The sequence below is a fragment of the Ruditapes philippinarum genome, unplaced genomic scaffold (genome assembly GCF_026571515.1).
Source record: "Ruditapes philippinarum isolate M1 unplaced genomic scaffold, ASM2657151v2 ctg2135_1_1_1_1, whole genome shotgun sequence".
In the NCBI taxonomy this organism is placed as follows: domain Eukaryota; kingdom Metazoa; phylum Mollusca; class Bivalvia; order Venerida; family Veneridae; genus Ruditapes; species Ruditapes philippinarum.
The window spans coordinates 86,529-101,309 of record NW_026860228.1 but is presented as its reverse complement, the minus strand read 5'-3'; the positions used below and the strand labels follow the sequence as shown (position 1 = coordinate 101,309).

Genomic DNA, 14,781 nt, shown 5'->3' with positions numbered 1-14,781 from the left:
TTGTGTCGCATGTAACTCAAAAAGTATTTGACCTAGAGTCATGAAACTTTACAGGAATGTTGATCAGCATGTGTAGTTGTGCACCTGGGTATTTTCGTCTGGATATTTTTAGTATTTTCAGAGTTATTGCCCTTGATTTAGTAAAATTTTGCAATTTTTAACTTGTGTCGCACATAACTCAAAAAGTATTTGACCTAGAGTCATGAAACTTTACAGGAATGTGGATCAGCATGTGTAGTTGTGCACCTGGGTATTTTCGTCTGGATATTTTTAGTATTTTCAGAGTTATTGCCCTTGACTTAGTAAAATTTTGCAATTTTCAACATGTGTCGCACATAACTCAAAAAGTATTTGACGTAGAGTCATGTAACTTTACAGGAATATTGATCAGCATGTGCAGTTGTGCACCAGGTATTTTCGTCTGGATTTATTTAGTATTTTTAGAGTTATTGCCCTTCACGTAGAAAATTTTTGCAATTTTCAACTTGTGTCGCAAGTTTCTCAAAAAGGATTTGACATAGTCAATAAACCTTATAGGCAGGTTGCTCAGCATATTTTAGATTTGCACCTGGGGTTTGGCTTGTGGATTTATCCAGTATTTGTAGAGTTATTTCCCTTGACTTAGTAAAAAGATTGACAGAACAGTGTCGCGGTGGGGGCACCCGTGTCCTATGGACACATTTCTAGTTGATATTAAACATATCAAATATCATTTATAAAAAACAAAAAAGTATTAAACATGTTAAAATTGCATGTATAATTGGGTAAGATTATAAACTACACCATAACATTAATATTTAAAAGTTACATATTCATTAAAATGTAATTTATATTGATAAATCTGTTTGTGAAAAAAATGTTTAATTTCAATTTTACTGATGAAATGTTACTGTAGAGACATTTAATTTTGTATAGTCAGCCTGTTTACTTTACGGAGTTCAATGTATTAATAAAACATAGATACAAATCTTCACATAATTTCTACAGAAAAAAATTTAACAATCGAGGTTTCAAACATAACCACACCTTTAAGACGTTTGGCATTGTTTATCTTTACTTGCCAAAACACCGCAGCAATTATGTATGTATATGCAGGTGTCTTTAATTATTCTATCGGCGAAAATTGATTTAATCTGTCGCCATTTTGTGTAATTGTCAACAAACAGCCACAGTGTATTAGCGTGTCGCCGATTGGTCAATGCAAACTGCTGTAGATACAACGCGCGTTCTGATTCGTCAATCGCATGAATACGTAATGAGAATGATAAACATCATAGTGAACTCTTGCCTTGCGGCGTGTATTGAACTTTGTTGATGTTGACATGCGTTAATTAGCGGATTAACGGTAATTGGTTGTAATTGAGAGGTAAACAAATTATTAACAGACCTAGCGGCGTAAATAAGTATGACGGAAAATTATAAAAATTGCGTGACTTCAAAATCTCTTTGAAGGTTGTTTTTTAGGCAAAGTCGCTGATTCGAAGGCGACTTCTTCGCAAAAGTCGTCACCTAGTTCAAGCCTTGCTCCCCCTGCAAAAGTCGCTGTTCACGGCTCAAATACCGTAACGGGCGACTAAATCATGATGATCGTTGTACGGACTAGACAGGGAGTCGCTACTTACAGACCATTTATATAGTAAATACTGTTTGTCGCACCTAACTATGGTCACTAAAGACAGAACGTCGCTATTATAAAACAGGGGGTCGCTAAGACAGTCTTTACTGTACTTTCTTCAGGTAACAAGCATCTAAAATTCGCTAAAACCATTATTGAAACATTATAGAATTCATGTTTGGTCTTTCTAAAGAAGTAAAAATTTATTTGTTTGTGAGGCATAATTTGCCTTTAACATTTCATACACTTCGTATTTATACATACTACTTCTATAAAAAGACTGTAAAATTATAATCTTTGTACCATAATTTCTTTCCCCGTTCTAGTCATTAGCTCTGTGGGCCACTATTTTCAGGTTCTTTGGTGTTTCTTTTGTTTTGGTTAAAGTTTTCTGTATAAATTATGAATACACTCTCTATATTTAAAAAGAGCTGCACTGAGGTTCAAAGGCCTTAATCTTCAAACTGAAAAATATGCAAAAGATTATAAAGAAATATGTGCAGACTTATTTTGAAAATCGATAGTTTGTGTGATTATTACTCTGATTTGAGTTACGTTTTCGATATTTTATATCATACAAATGTTTTTTCCTGGATAAACAGAGTGAACAAATAATTTGACCCATATCAAATGGTGTAAACAAATCATAGAAAAATTATGTGCTGTCTTTTTATGTAAAAAAAAAACAACCTTAGTTGATTCCCAAACACATTTAACCTTTTTGCACAATTTTTATACAAAAAAAAATGTTCCAGGTATGAAGAATACTACAAATGCAGTTTTCCAAAATTAAACTCTTTTTTTTTTTTATATAATTCTGTATCTGAAAGAACCCTGTGATTTTATAGAGTCTAGAATAGTTAACAAAGTTTACATAACTTCACCTGTTGTTGTTTCCTGTAGAAATTCTTGAAGATAACATCTGGAGAAGATTTCTTTATAAGAAATAATTTGTACAGTTTCTTCTACATGTAGTGAAGTCTTAAATGTTGGATTTTTGGGTTTTGCAAAAAAAGTGTAATTTTGTATTATTGATAAATATTTGTATTTAAACTAATTACAAACAGGATGATGGAATATTCATGGCAATAGTTAAATGACAAGTGAATGGGCAACTCTAAGTATTGCTTCCTTGAAACCAAATTTCTAAGAATTGTTGCCTTGAAAGAAATCTGATAAAATGCATTTCTATAGAAAAATTTAAGAGCTAAGACTAGCATCATTCATTGGAACGGAAAACATTGGTTTAAAGCTAAACTGGTTACTTTGTGTTAAATATTTTAATTTTTTTTATGTATTTTGATTGGTTATAGTTTGATGAATACAATTTCTGTTGGACTACAAATAAAGATGCCAGGAATTCACAAGTTCTTGGTTTTAAAGGAACTTTTGATGCAGAGATACTGTTTCCCTAGAAAGAAAAAAAGCTAGTTTTTCATACAAAAACATTGTTCAGTATTGTGGTGCAACATGAGGAACATTTTTTCTTTGATAAGAAAAAAAAAGAAAAAAAGAAAGAAAATAAGAAAAAAAAAGAGAAGCTATAAATCCATCATCTACAGTTTTTCATGTAAAAACTTTGTACTTTCACAATGAACCACTATGATATAATATTTTTATTGCTGTATAAAAATGTAACATGTACAGGACAACCTCGGCAGAGTAAAACCCTTTGTTAGACAAAGATTGTTTTGTTTCTGAGAGGTGTGGCTCTAGAGAGGTTAAATTTCTTGTCAAACTTTACTTTGGTAAAAAATTGAAACTGTTGTAACAAGGTAATTGCTATATCAAGGGTGGCTTTACACCGTTCTTTATTCTTCTATTTTGTAACTTTAACTAGAACTTGAACTATAAATATGATTTTTTTATTTTCAGGAAAACATTACAAATAGCTAAACAGTTAGGGGATAAAGCCCTAGAGGCACAGGCCTGCTACAGTTTAGGAAATACTTACACATTATTAAAAGACTATGAAAAAGCAATAGAATTTCATATGAAACATTTAAAAATAGCTCAAGAGCTAGATGATAGAGTGGGTGAAGGTCGGGCATGTTGGAGTTTGGGTAATGCCCACACGGCACTTGGGAGGAATGAAGAAGCTATACGCTATGCCAGCAAACATCTAGAAATCTCAAAAGAGGTAGGAAATATCTTTATCACAATTTGTGACAAACCGTGTTTCTTTCAATATATATTTATGGAATTCTAAACATTTACATGGGGAGCTGATGTTGTCAAGTATTTGGACATGAGCTTTGCGATTAAGTCATCAGATAGAGTTCTGTCAGGGACTTTTCTCGAGCAAGTAATTAACTCTACATTGCCTCATTTCATGAAGGTGTAAATGGATATTGTATGGAGGAAAATTGAATTGTAGTTTTAATTATGTCACCACTTAGCATATAGAGTTGCCCCATTTCTATGTTATGTTTTGCATTAATTTATAATCTGAAAAAAAAAAAAGAGAATAAAGAAAGAACACCATCAACACAAAAATGTTCCTATGTTTTCATAAACAATATAATATCTGACCTTTGCTTGTAATAAAATCTAGTAGCAGCCAAGAAAAAAATAATATTCTTGTAAACTTAGTATAGAAAATTACAGCAAAACTTTTTCAAAATGTGTGTGCAACTATATGTAACTAACGTTTTACAATTTAGGATTTAAATAGTGTTTCATTGCCAAAAAACAAAACTGGGATGCTTTTAGTCAAGCAATCATTAGCAGTGGAGAAAATTGAAAACATTGCTGAGGATAGACATCAAACAGTTTGCAGTATCTCAGAAATTCTAGACTGTAAGAAATTGTGCATGTCGAGAATTTCAAAAGACAACATAATGTGAAAAAGACTTTAATATTTTAAAGATTTTTCCAAGGTTTCTGCTTTTCCCTGGAGAAGAATAAGGGTATTTATGGTCAAATTGTTAAGGTTCTTGACTTCATTCAACTTGTCCCTCACTCTTACGGGTTCAAATCCTGCCAGTGACTTTGAATTTTTTCATGTGAGGAATCTATCCAGGTAGCTTACGGAATGTCAGTGGTTCTGCTTAGGTGCCTGTTTGTGCCTGAAATAATGCATGAATGGGTACCTGAGGTCTTCCTCCACCAGTGAAGCTGGAAAATCGCCTTGTGACTTATACAGTATTGATGTGACGTGACAACCAAAAAAATCATTACTATACCTTAACAGTGTTGGTCTGAATGAATCCAATGAACAATAATTGGTCCCGTTTGTATTATTGTATGAAATGATATAAAAAGAAATAAAAGATTGTCACATTATGTAAAATGAGTATATAATGTTATATAGATAGGAGATGAGACTGGTCAAGTGACCGCACAGATGAATCTTGCTGACCTGAAGACTGTCCTTGGTATAAGTTCTAGTACAGACACTGACCACCGTCCAAATCTGCATGACCAGTTAGATTTAGGCATGTGTAAGTAAAACTATTTATATAAAGCTCAAATATTGCTAATTTCTCCAAACTTTTACACCCATTAGTGACCTAACTTAGACTTTACAAAGTTGTGATATTTGCGGCTTTTATGACATAATGGTTAACATTGCTGATTTTAAATCATTTGTTATTGCAGGTAATCGATATCAGCAAAACAAATTTATGACCGTATTGAACTGGATGCTAGTTTCATTCATTTTTGTATGTAATCAATTTAGGTTCCACTTAGTCCAACTTAAAGTCAAACATTTTTAAAAATATTTTTGATGCTGAATTTTTGGCCCCATGAAGAAAAGAGAAAAAGTTGTCTTTTTTTGTCCTTTGCAAAAACTTCCACTGAAAAAAGGGAGATAAATGTATATATTCTAAATTAAACTTACAGTTCATTAGTTTGATGATAGAAAAATGAAAATTATTTATGAATGATTAAACTAACATTGCAGATCGTAGAACGGGTGTGTCAAGACGACACAGTATGGAGAGGATGGAGTTGATGAAGCTTACACCAGACAAGAAAGGTGAACTTCCGCCGAGTCACGGAGGAGCCAGACCTAAAATACCTAAAGTCCAAAAATCTATGACAGTTGCATCAGAGACAATTATACCAAAGTCACAAAGTGTAGAGGTCAGTAGATGCTTCGTTTGTAAAATTGTTTTGTACTGGACATCTAAAGTTGTTCTTTGTTGAGACAATAGTTTTTGAAATGAAACATCCCTTTTCATTGGACAATTATTACTTTATATGTAAACTATATACATGTATGCTGTCAAATTATTAAGCAATTTCATTTTTTCTCTGATCAATGAAAGCTTGCTTCTCCAACAGCTCTGGTAATACATGTAAAAACACCTATGGTATAGGGCCATAATTATAACCTGTCAAAAACCTTTATAACTAATAATATAGAAACCAAAGTCTTGATTTCTTTAAAAAAATCATTGATACATGTAGGATACATGTTTAATGCTGCCTGCCAAGTTTTGACAATATGCAGTTATTGCTTTAGTAGCTTTCCTTATGTTGTACATGTTTAGGGACTGTCATGTGAGTAAGCTATCCAGTAAGCTTACGAAATTCTATCTTTTACACTCCTTTTACCTGAAATAAAGCACAAACAGGCCACTGAGGTTTTCCCTCCACCACAAGTAAATGTTAACAGTGTCAGCGTTACTTAAAACTCTAAATTAAACAACCTATGTTGCATGATATTTACCTTTTTGAGGCATTACATTGAATTTCTTAAAATATATTGTTGTCTCCTTCCTGTCGGTTTACAGACATTATCACCAGAAGATGATGGCTTCTTTGACCTTCTCAGTAAGTTTCAAGGTCGCAGGATTGATGAACAGAGATGTAGTCTCGTACCTGGTGAGAAAAATGGCCTCGAAAAATCTGAAAACAAAGAAAATGAAGAAAGTAAACCAAAAATGGGTAAGTTTGTGAACAGTTCACGGACAGTCTGAAGCATTTGATGTCCATTTCCAATTTTGTTATGTTGATTGATCTTTAAGGTTTGTTTTCACCATTATTTATTCATGTTAGGTTTAGAAGATGGAAAATACTAATATGTTCCTATACATATAGTTTGTAACTGGTAAAGGAAATTTCTATGCAAAATTTAACATACTGTAATTTAGATTTTGATACAGAAAGGTCAAGATTCTTTAAATCTTTGTCAAGTAATAATAAGTCACTTGCTATTGGTAGATAAGACATGGGACATGATGATGTAACATAATTATTATATAGGCCATTTGTTTTATTGATTTATTAAAAAAAATAAAAATTTTTTAAACAATTTATCTTCAGAGATATCCTAATGTAGTGTATAAATTTCAAATGTTTTATCTGCAGAGATAGAAATGTATTTTTTAATAAAACATTTCACATGAAATAGATGCTTTTATTTACAAATGTATTCCAAAGCATAGCAACATCTAATTAATAAAATCTATTCCAGCATTTTGAGTTGCTTATTTAAATCTCAATAAATATATAAAAACTATTTATTTTAGCATCAACACCCGACAGTGAAAACTTCTTAGACATGATTGCCGGTATACAGGGTTCACGCATGAACGATCAGAGAGCATCATTACCCCAGTTTCCTGGACTCAATTCTCAAGCTGTGATTAACCAGTATCTACGACAACGTAATGTCCAAGATGTTCCCGATGATAACTTCTTTGAAATGTTGATGCGATGTCAAGTGAGTGTATACTTTAAAATGTGTTTGTACTCCTTGATAGTCAACTTTATATACTGAAGTTGTTTTTCTTTTTTTCTCATTAGAAAAGTTTTTATGATAAAAACAAATCAATTGATTAATTAAAGATAAACAATTAACAAGGAACCTTGGAAACAGCATTAGAATCAGTAATTACAAGTTCATGAAAGATTTCATTTGGTTTACTATAGCAAGGAATATAAAGTGTAGTGCTCCTGGATGGGTTTGACTGTTTCTGTTAAATTTTGCAAATGAAACTGTTCCATGCTTTTTAGCTCGACTATTCGATAAGAATAAGTAGAGCTATTGCAGTCACCAGAGCGTCGGCGTCGGCGTAACCACTTATGTTAAAGTTTTTGTAATAGTTCAAATATTTTCAAAGTCCATAGACATATGGCTTTGAAACTTTGCACACTTGTTCACCATCATGACCCCAACCTGTAGACAGGAGGAGGTAACTCTATCAAGCATTTTGACAGAATTATGCCCCTTTTTCGACTTAGAATTTACGTTAAAGTTTTTGTAATAGTTCAAATATTTTCAAAGTCCATTGACATATGGCTTTGAAAATTTACACACTTGTTCACCATCATGACCCCAACCTGTAAACAGGAGGAGGTAACTCTATCAAGCATTTTGACAGAATTATGCCCCTTTTTCGACTTAGAATTTATGTTAAAGTTTTTGTAATAGTTCAAATATTTTCAAAGTCCATAGACATATGGCTTTGAAACTTTGCACACTTGTTCACCATCATGACCCCAACCTGTAAACAGGAGGAGGTAACTCTATCAAGCATTTTGACAGAATTATGCCCCTTTTTCGACTTAGAATTTACGTTAAAGTTTTTGTAATAGTTCAAATATTTTCAAAGTCCATTGACATATGGCTTTGAAACTTTACACACTTGTTCACCATCATGACCCCAACCTGTAAACAGGAGGAGGTAACTCTATCAAGCATTTTGACAGAATTATGCCCCTTTTTCGACTTAGAATTTACGTTAAAGTTTTTGTAATAGTTCAAATATTTTCAAAGTCCATTGACATATGGCTTTGAAACTTTACACACTTGTTCACCATCATGACCCCAACCTGTAAACAGGAGGAGGTAACTCTATCAAGCATTTTTTTACTATCAAGCACTAAGAATAGTCAAGCGTTGCTGTCCTACCGACAGCTCTTGTTTATTTTGTAATGAAAAATTATCATAGGGAAAGGTAAAAGTCACATGTATAGTTTCACAGAATGGTATATAAATCACAGTGTTGTATATAGTACATGTTATTATAGGACGAAATGTATTTATAGATATCACATGACTACAGTGGGTTTATTTAGCTCACCTGAGCAAAAAGTTGCACTCAGTGGTGAATTTTTTTGTGATGGCCCATTGTTAGTCATTTTGTTGTTAACTCCAATTTCTTTAAACAACATCTCATGAAGTACAAGGTGGTATTTGACAAAACTCTACACTTCTAAACTTGTATAAGTAAGAATTGTTTGTGAAAGTTAAAAAGTGGGCCCGCCAAGATGTGACGGAATGACATAGTTCTGCATTTAGAAATCACGATGTTTCCCAGCAATGTATCTCTAGTGACATATTTATCATAGGCCTTCTCTTTCAGTGAGCGTAAAAAATCCTTAACCAAAAACCCCAATCATTTTGTAGTTTCCATTAAGGGGCATTTATTTTGTAATAGTTGCTGCTCAGCATCCCTCAAGTTATTTAACATTTAGAGTTTTGTTTTTCACAGGTATACTGTACCTTATATATTAGTACATTCACTGTATCAACTCACTTGGTATTACAGGATTTTTGTTTTTACTTTCCCACCTAAGTATAAACTATATCAGATTTTGTCATATATTATTTAGCTAGTCAGGAAGTTTCTTCAAATCTTTGATTGTAAGTATTTGGCTTTGATGTGCTAGTAAACATGGATCTCCACTTGATCTTTACTTGGTAAACACCAGTCATTTTAGTAAATCATGCTCTTAAGGTATATTACAAAAGTATGATCACTACACCACTAATGGAATAAGTTACTTTAAGATTTATGTGTGAAAAATTAGCTATGACAATAATACACAATGCTAGATAGATAAATTTCTACAAGAATCTAGCTTTTATGATTACACTGAAGTTTAAATGGAATTTTATTGTACTGACTTACACTATGTTGTTTGTGTATGTGCTTTAATATTTTTTTATCATTTTTTTTTACAGGGAGCAAGAATTGATGACCAAAGGAGTTCCTTGCCACACAACAGACAAGCCCCTACCGTTCCAGATGAGGATTTCTTTAGTTTAATACAAAAAGTCCAGTCTAGTCGTCTAGATGGACAGAGAACCTGTTTACCAGATAATGAAGATGGTTTACCAGTCCAGCCTACTCCAGGGAAGAAAAAAAAGAAATAGACTGTGTCAATTTATAATACATTGACTGGTTCTTATTACAGATAAACTTCTCTGTCTTATTGTATGACAGTACAGTAAACATTAGCAGGTCAAAGAAGTTAAATGAACAAATCTTTGTTACAGATTTGAAATAGAATGTGTCCCATGTAGATTTAGATCTTCAATGTCCAGCTTAATATGTTTTAAGTTAAAAGAGATTTATAGCATGTCACAAAGTCATCAGACTCATCACTGTAGATTCAGTGTAAACAAACTCATTGTATTTTAATGTCAGTTTTGTTTCTTTACATTTAACTAAGAACACAAGAGAACAGATACACAACTTTTTTTTAAAAAAACATGATATTTTCATTGATTTAACAGGCCTTTTTCAACACTTTTAGAAAACCACCAACATCGTTTGAGTTCTAAAAAGGGCTAAAATGGGAATTTAACAAAACTAGACACATAATGAAAAAGATCGCAAAAAACCAACATTTACTGAATAAACTAAAACTATAATTGCATAAGTAGAGAAGAGCTTTATGATTATTCACAATTGTTTCTGTTTGGATTGAAATGTCAATTTGTGTAATGATATTTTACTGCAGCTTTTCCATACTTATACATGCAAAATTCAAAGTATGATTAAAAAAATTAAATGTTGAAAAAGTTATATGTCAAAATTGTTTTTAAAAAAAAATGATACACAGTATCGTACAAAAGAAATGAATCTCTGATAATTTTGTCTGCCTCTTATTTTTCATATTTGTATGAACTTTTTAGTTTCATTACCGTAATTATTATATGATGACTCAAATATGTTGCCAAATTCATTCTGTAAACAAAACATACTGTTACTTTAACAGCATTTAAAGTTGTAACAGATTATTTTCTCATTTATTGTCATCATAGGTCATTTATTGCTTTTCTATATATTTTATTTTTCTTACTAGCTTATCGCACTGCATTGAAGTGATATTTTATATATATATACACACAATTTTTGGTCATACTTTCTGAAGGTTGAAGCTTTTTGATTGGTTAGCCGTGTTTTATTTGAAATCATGTTACTATATTTAGATTATGACATCACTATATTTAGATTCATTGGTATTTGAATGATTGTTGCTACGGTGATCTCTGATGTTTATTCAGATATCTAAATCACATTTTGAGTTGAATATGATTTATTTTAAACAAGTTTTTTTTTTTTTTTTAAATTTTAAAATCTTGCAACTATTTTGTTGTGAAAAACAAAATGTTAAAAATTGCAACATACAAGTCACATCTTTGTCTGATTTTGAAGGCCTAAAATATACATGAACTTTTATTAAATGCCAAACAATTGCAGGTCAAAGTTCTAATTATGTACAATGTAAGTATTAAAGTAAGCTAGCCATGTTGAAGGATTAGGAAGTTATTTTAACGGGTCAATTATAACTGATGATCTCAAACCAGTTCTGTTTTAGCACTAACTCTTCTTTGTTCATGTTAACACACTTTTAATACCCCCCACTGAAGGATTACATATAGCTTTTGAATGATCTGTCTGTCTGTATATCTGCTTTTTGTCTGGTACATAACTTAATAAATTCAATTGTTGATTAATAAATGAATTTTTATTAAACCTGATATTTTGTTTTAGAAGTAGTTAGAAATGAAAGTGAATTGAAAGATGTGCAATTTAGAACTTGTTGTATTGTTAACAGATGTGTGTGTGTTTTTTTTAAATGAATGTACAAACCATGACTTGTTTTTAATTTCATGAAGCATTTTCTACAAAAGAATGCATAATAAGTAACAGTTATACAGACTTGAAGCTTTTCTTTTCTGTTTATGCAGTATATCATTTATAATCATATAAAATGTTTAGGTAGAAACTTTATTTTCATAAATTGCTCATTAAATTTCTAAGAAAATGGCCTACTGTATGGCCTAGACTTGAACATTTAACATGATGGGAATTGGTAAATGTGATTGATGAAAAAAAATTTTTTTATTTAGTGCAGATATCGTCAGAGACATTGCAACAAGATTTTAAAATGAGCCACGCCATAACAAAACCAACGTAAAGCGTTTGCAACCAGCATAAATCCAGACCAGCCTGGGCATCTGCGCAGTCTGATCAAGATCCATCCTGTTCGCTTACAAACCCTATAACAAGTAAAGAAAATGTTAGCGAACAGCATGGATCCTGATCAGACTGCGGGAATGCACAGGCTGGTCTGGATCCATGCTGGTCGCAAACGCATTATGTTGGTTTTGCCATGGTGGCGGTCAAATGTTTTAAAACAGCACGTTTCCAGACAAGTGTACAAAGTTTTTGAAGAAATTTTTTTTCCAACATCAGTATGAGTTTCAGATCATTGTCTATACTTGTGTTACTGTTCAAAACTCTTGACTATTTAGGAGAAAGAATGTGTACGGACCAAATAGCTGAGTCTGTAAAGCCATGGTACGGTATTCCAAGGGTCCCGGGAAAAAGTCCTGGTCAGGCAGCACATTTTTCTCACCATGTACACATGTATGCATAAAATAACTGAACTTTACTTTTTGTATCATCATATAGGGTGAGGATCGATTTGTAATTTAAGGGTCGCTGGTTTGATCCTTGAGTGAGGGAAATATTTCTCCGTGACAATGGATCTTGAACATACAGCCTTAATTGTCACTTGTCTTTTACTGCTGAGTCATTCATCATCATAGAAGCCTCTCACTTGGTGACCAATTGATATTTACTGTTTAGTTATCTATGAAAGCTGGTTAGGTGGATGGACCACCAAGATATGATAAAAATAATGCTTATAATATCTGTCATATTTTGCGGTTCGGATTGGAAAATCCGTCCCGAGGTGACCCGCCCATTGGGCGGTTACGAGGCTTGTCGAGTTACCGCCCATGGGCGGGTGACCGAGGGACGGATATTCCGATCTGAACCGCAAACATATGTCAGATATTTTTTCTTGCATATTCTACCATATTCCATTATATTTTAAATTCTTTATCTTTATTTTCAATGAAAATTTATATCATTACAACCGTAACTACTTTCTTACAACAGTGTATGAATTACAAAATCATTCATAACGGTAAAATGACGTCATCTTTTCCGTGCCACTGCACAGCACGCGACATCTGGAACGCCCCATGCCAGATGAACTTTCCGGCATGGGTAAAACTAACGGAAACGCCAGTCTGATATGCAAGAAATTAATATCTTAAAATAGGAAAATGATTCTGGAGACGTGCTGTTTTTAAAATCTAAAAGTCTTTGATCAGTTTTGACACTTAGCTGAAAAATTCTACTTTTTAGTTTGCTTATCCCTGATACACTGTTATATGCATTAGTTACAATTGGTTGTGTATTTAAACATGTAGAGAAGATTTCGTGCACTTATCTACTGTAAATACAAGTACAGTTTTAACATTCTGTGTGTAGGCAAGTAGTTTGTTGTATTTAGTTTTATTTTAATTATAGATTTACTCTGCCTGTATCAGGAATAATTTGTGGCAGAAATTTGAGTAAATTTTAATATTTTTGTTCAATAAAAAAACAGCTGATTTTCATACTAAGGATTTATTGTGTTCTATCATATACATTGTTTACATTCATTTTCATCATAATGAACATTAATACTTGTTATATTTCTACTATAGAAGCATTAGTTTTACAAGATCAAGTTTTAAGAGAAGCCAGTTTGTTTCCAGCTAGTTTGTAGCCATCTTATATCCAGCTTGTAACAAGTTAGCTTGTTCCCTAGGTTGTTACCAGCTTATGTCCAGCTAATGTGTAGCCTGCTCTCGATTGTTTCCAGCTAGGGTGTAGCCAGCTTATTTTCATCTAATATGTAGCCAAATTGTTGCCAGCTAGCTGGTTTTGTGCTAGCTAGATGTATTTGAATATCAGTTCAGAGTAAAGAATTAAACTTGTAGTGCAATTGTGGTTTTCTAAAATGTAGCTAGATTATTAAGATCACTATGATATAAAACACTCTGAAACTATAATTTTGTCAAAATATATTTTAGTTATTGAAACAAGATATATTAAGGGAATAAAATGTTTTAAAAAAAGTGACATTATATTTTAAAGGTTTAGCTAACATTGTGTTAGGTAGGTTATCAATGTTTCAGTGTCTGTTTTATGATCACTACAAGATATACGTTTATAAAACTTACCCGTAACAAACGTGGTTTATTTTTCTTGAAAATGATCAAGAAATGATATAATAAGATTACAAATGCTTCTCATAAATCATAACTTGATAATATGCTGTAAAATACCATTTCTCTCAGACGGTGAGTTACTCATTATTCTATCACATTATTGCATTATATCATGTCATGTATACATGTTAGTCATTTATGTTAGAGTACTAGTAGTTTGCTGTTACACAGTGTCATACATCAATACAGTTATATCTCTTACAAAAATATGATTATTTTGTGTCTGAAATTATTTTTTTTTTTACCGATTTCTGAGATATTTATAAGGGTTAATAAAAGTAGTTAACTGTAACATTAATAATGTAGAATTTGTTTTTAAAATATAACTTATTGTGCATACAAATTTAGAATGAATTTGAGTAATAAAAAAAATTCCATCAAGGTTACAGTCATTGACAATTATACTTAAGCGATGCAATAGATATTTCTGAAGTCGATGAATTGTTTGTGTATTGTAAGAGGTGTAAGTGTATTTATGAATGTGTCAGTATGTGTGGCTTATATAGAAAATGCTGTATGTTTATAAGTCATTTGATACATTGAATTATTATGCATTGTCTAAATTAAATAAACATCCATAATTGATCTACAAACTATCAATGACATGTTGACTCAAAAATAAAGGATACTGAATTACCTGATATTATTTCTTTGACTTAACCTCCAATTTTGATCTGTTACTGGAACAACTTGTCTATGTCGGAAATTATTTTGGCTTACTGTTGAATGTTCATATTTGTGTCTTCAAAGACAACCTCGTTTCAACAATCAATGCTGAAGAACAAGTCCAGAATGGCGGCATGGCTGAGTGGTTAATGTGTGTCAAAGATTGCTGCCCGCTTGGGTT

At 32.1% G+C, this 14,781-nt stretch overlaps 1 protein-coding gene across 3 annotated transcripts in view; it reads left to right on the top strand.

Annotated features, from left to right (window-relative positions):
- The window catches only part of LOC132759289 (G-protein-signaling modulator 2-like), a 36,316-nt gene extending 21,746 nt beyond the window's left edge, over nucleotides 1-14,570 (top strand). For all 3 annotated transcript variants that reach the window (XM_060751035.1, XM_060751036.1, XM_060751037.1), the window contains 6 exons: nucleotides 3,491-3,755; nucleotides 4,929-5,058; nucleotides 5,523-5,704; nucleotides 6,358-6,511; nucleotides 7,096-7,289; nucleotides 9,537-14,570. In XM_060751035.1, coding sequence (XP_060607018.1) covers nucleotides 3,491-3,755; nucleotides 4,929-5,058; nucleotides 5,523-5,704; nucleotides 6,358-6,511; nucleotides 7,096-7,289; nucleotides 9,537-9,728 — 1,117 coding nt within the window. In that variant the 3' untranslated portion in view covers nucleotides 9,729-14,570. The remainder of the gene's footprint in view (nucleotides 1-3,490; nucleotides 3,756-4,928; nucleotides 5,059-5,522; nucleotides 5,705-6,357; nucleotides 6,512-7,095; nucleotides 7,290-9,536) is intronic.
- Nucleotides 14,571-14,781: the final 211 nt, after the last annotated feature.